General features: G+C 64.4%; 1 protein-coding gene across 1 annotated transcript; it reads right to left on the reverse strand.

Moving 5' to 3' along the window:
* Window positions 1-111: 111 nt before the first annotated feature.
* LOC102898809 (HLA class I histocompatibility antigen, alpha chain G-like) lies at window positions 112-887 on the reverse strand (the record flags this gene model as incomplete). The annotated part of the gene is given in 3 exon segments (XM_015599453.1): window positions 112-387; window positions 620-832; window positions 835-887. Coding segments are annotated over 3 exon segments (542 nt in total), but the record flags the coding sequence as incomplete, so codon positions are not given.
* Window positions 888-1,177: the final 290 nt, after the last annotated feature.

The following is a 1,177-nucleotide window of genomic DNA, read 5'->3' on the forward strand; positions in this document are numbered from 1 at the left end:
CGGAGAGAATTCTGGTGTCAATCCCATTTTTCTCCCCTTTTGGTTGGTCCAGCTGGAGGTAGAACCCCAGCCTGAGGGGAGTCGAAGAGGTGCCCCCGCAGTCCCTGGTACCTGCGCGTTGCAGCATCTCCCTCCCGTTCTCTAGATACCTGCGGAGCCACTCTCCATGCTCCCTCTCCAGGTATGCCTGGTAGCGCCTGGCTAATCTCGTGGTTTCCCACTTGCGCCGGGTTATCTGAGCCACTTCGTCCGCGGCCGTCCAGGAGCGCGGGTCCACGTTCAGGTTGGTGTAATCGGCGCCGTCGGAGGCGAACAGCTCATAACCGCGGAGGACGCCCGCATCCTGCTCCACAGCGCGTCCGGAAGTCCACTGGCAGGTGTGAGATCCTGGCCCCGCCCCCGCTGTCAGCCCGGTCTACGTAGTCTAACTCCGGAGCGAGACTGGCCCGCGGTGATTGGTCAGAGCCCGGTTCCGCCTACATTGAAAACAAATTTCGAGTAAATCCCGGCGGGCTCCTGCTGACCTCCGCGTGAATCTCGGACCCAGAAAGTCGGAGAGACTCCAGCTCGTCCAGGGGGATGCGGGTCATCACCTACGACCCGGGCCCGCATTGCTCACCGGACTCGCTCTGGTTGTAGTAGCCACGGGCCATCTGCAGGTTCGATCGGGAAGTCGGTGCATGGACCTTGGCGATCGCGGTCTGAGCTTCCCAAAACTGTGGCTCCTCCAGTTCCGCCCACGGCGCCCGCGGCTCCACCCTCGGACGCGCGGTGTCGCTGTTGAACCGTAGGAACTGTGTGTCGTCCACGAAGCCGACGGAGATGTAGTGGCCTCCCCGCGACCCGGCCGGGACCAGGCGGAGTGGAAATACCTCAGGGATTGGAGCCTTGGGGGCGAGAAGGGTCTGAGACCCAGGCGACCCTTCTCCCGGCATGAGTCCCGGGTCCGAGGTTGTTGGACCAGAAAGGGGGCGGGGGCGATGAGGCTCGAGAGACGGAACAGGGCGGCGGGACAGAGAAGCGCGTGAGGGGAGGGGAGGAAGCGGGGCCGAGGTGGGGGGTCTGGAGTCTGGGCCCGGGACCTAGGAGACGCGCCTGCCTTCCGGATCCTGCGCCTTTCCCCGGCGGTACCCTCTCTCCTACTTCCCAAAGGTCGTTCCCTTCCGACCCCGCACTC

Source organism: Pteropus alecto, unplaced genomic scaffold (genome assembly GCF_000325575.1).
Source record: "Pteropus alecto unplaced genomic scaffold, ASM32557v1 C18380052, whole genome shotgun sequence".
Taxonomy (NCBI): domain Eukaryota; kingdom Metazoa; phylum Chordata; class Mammalia; order Chiroptera; family Pteropodidae; genus Pteropus; species Pteropus alecto.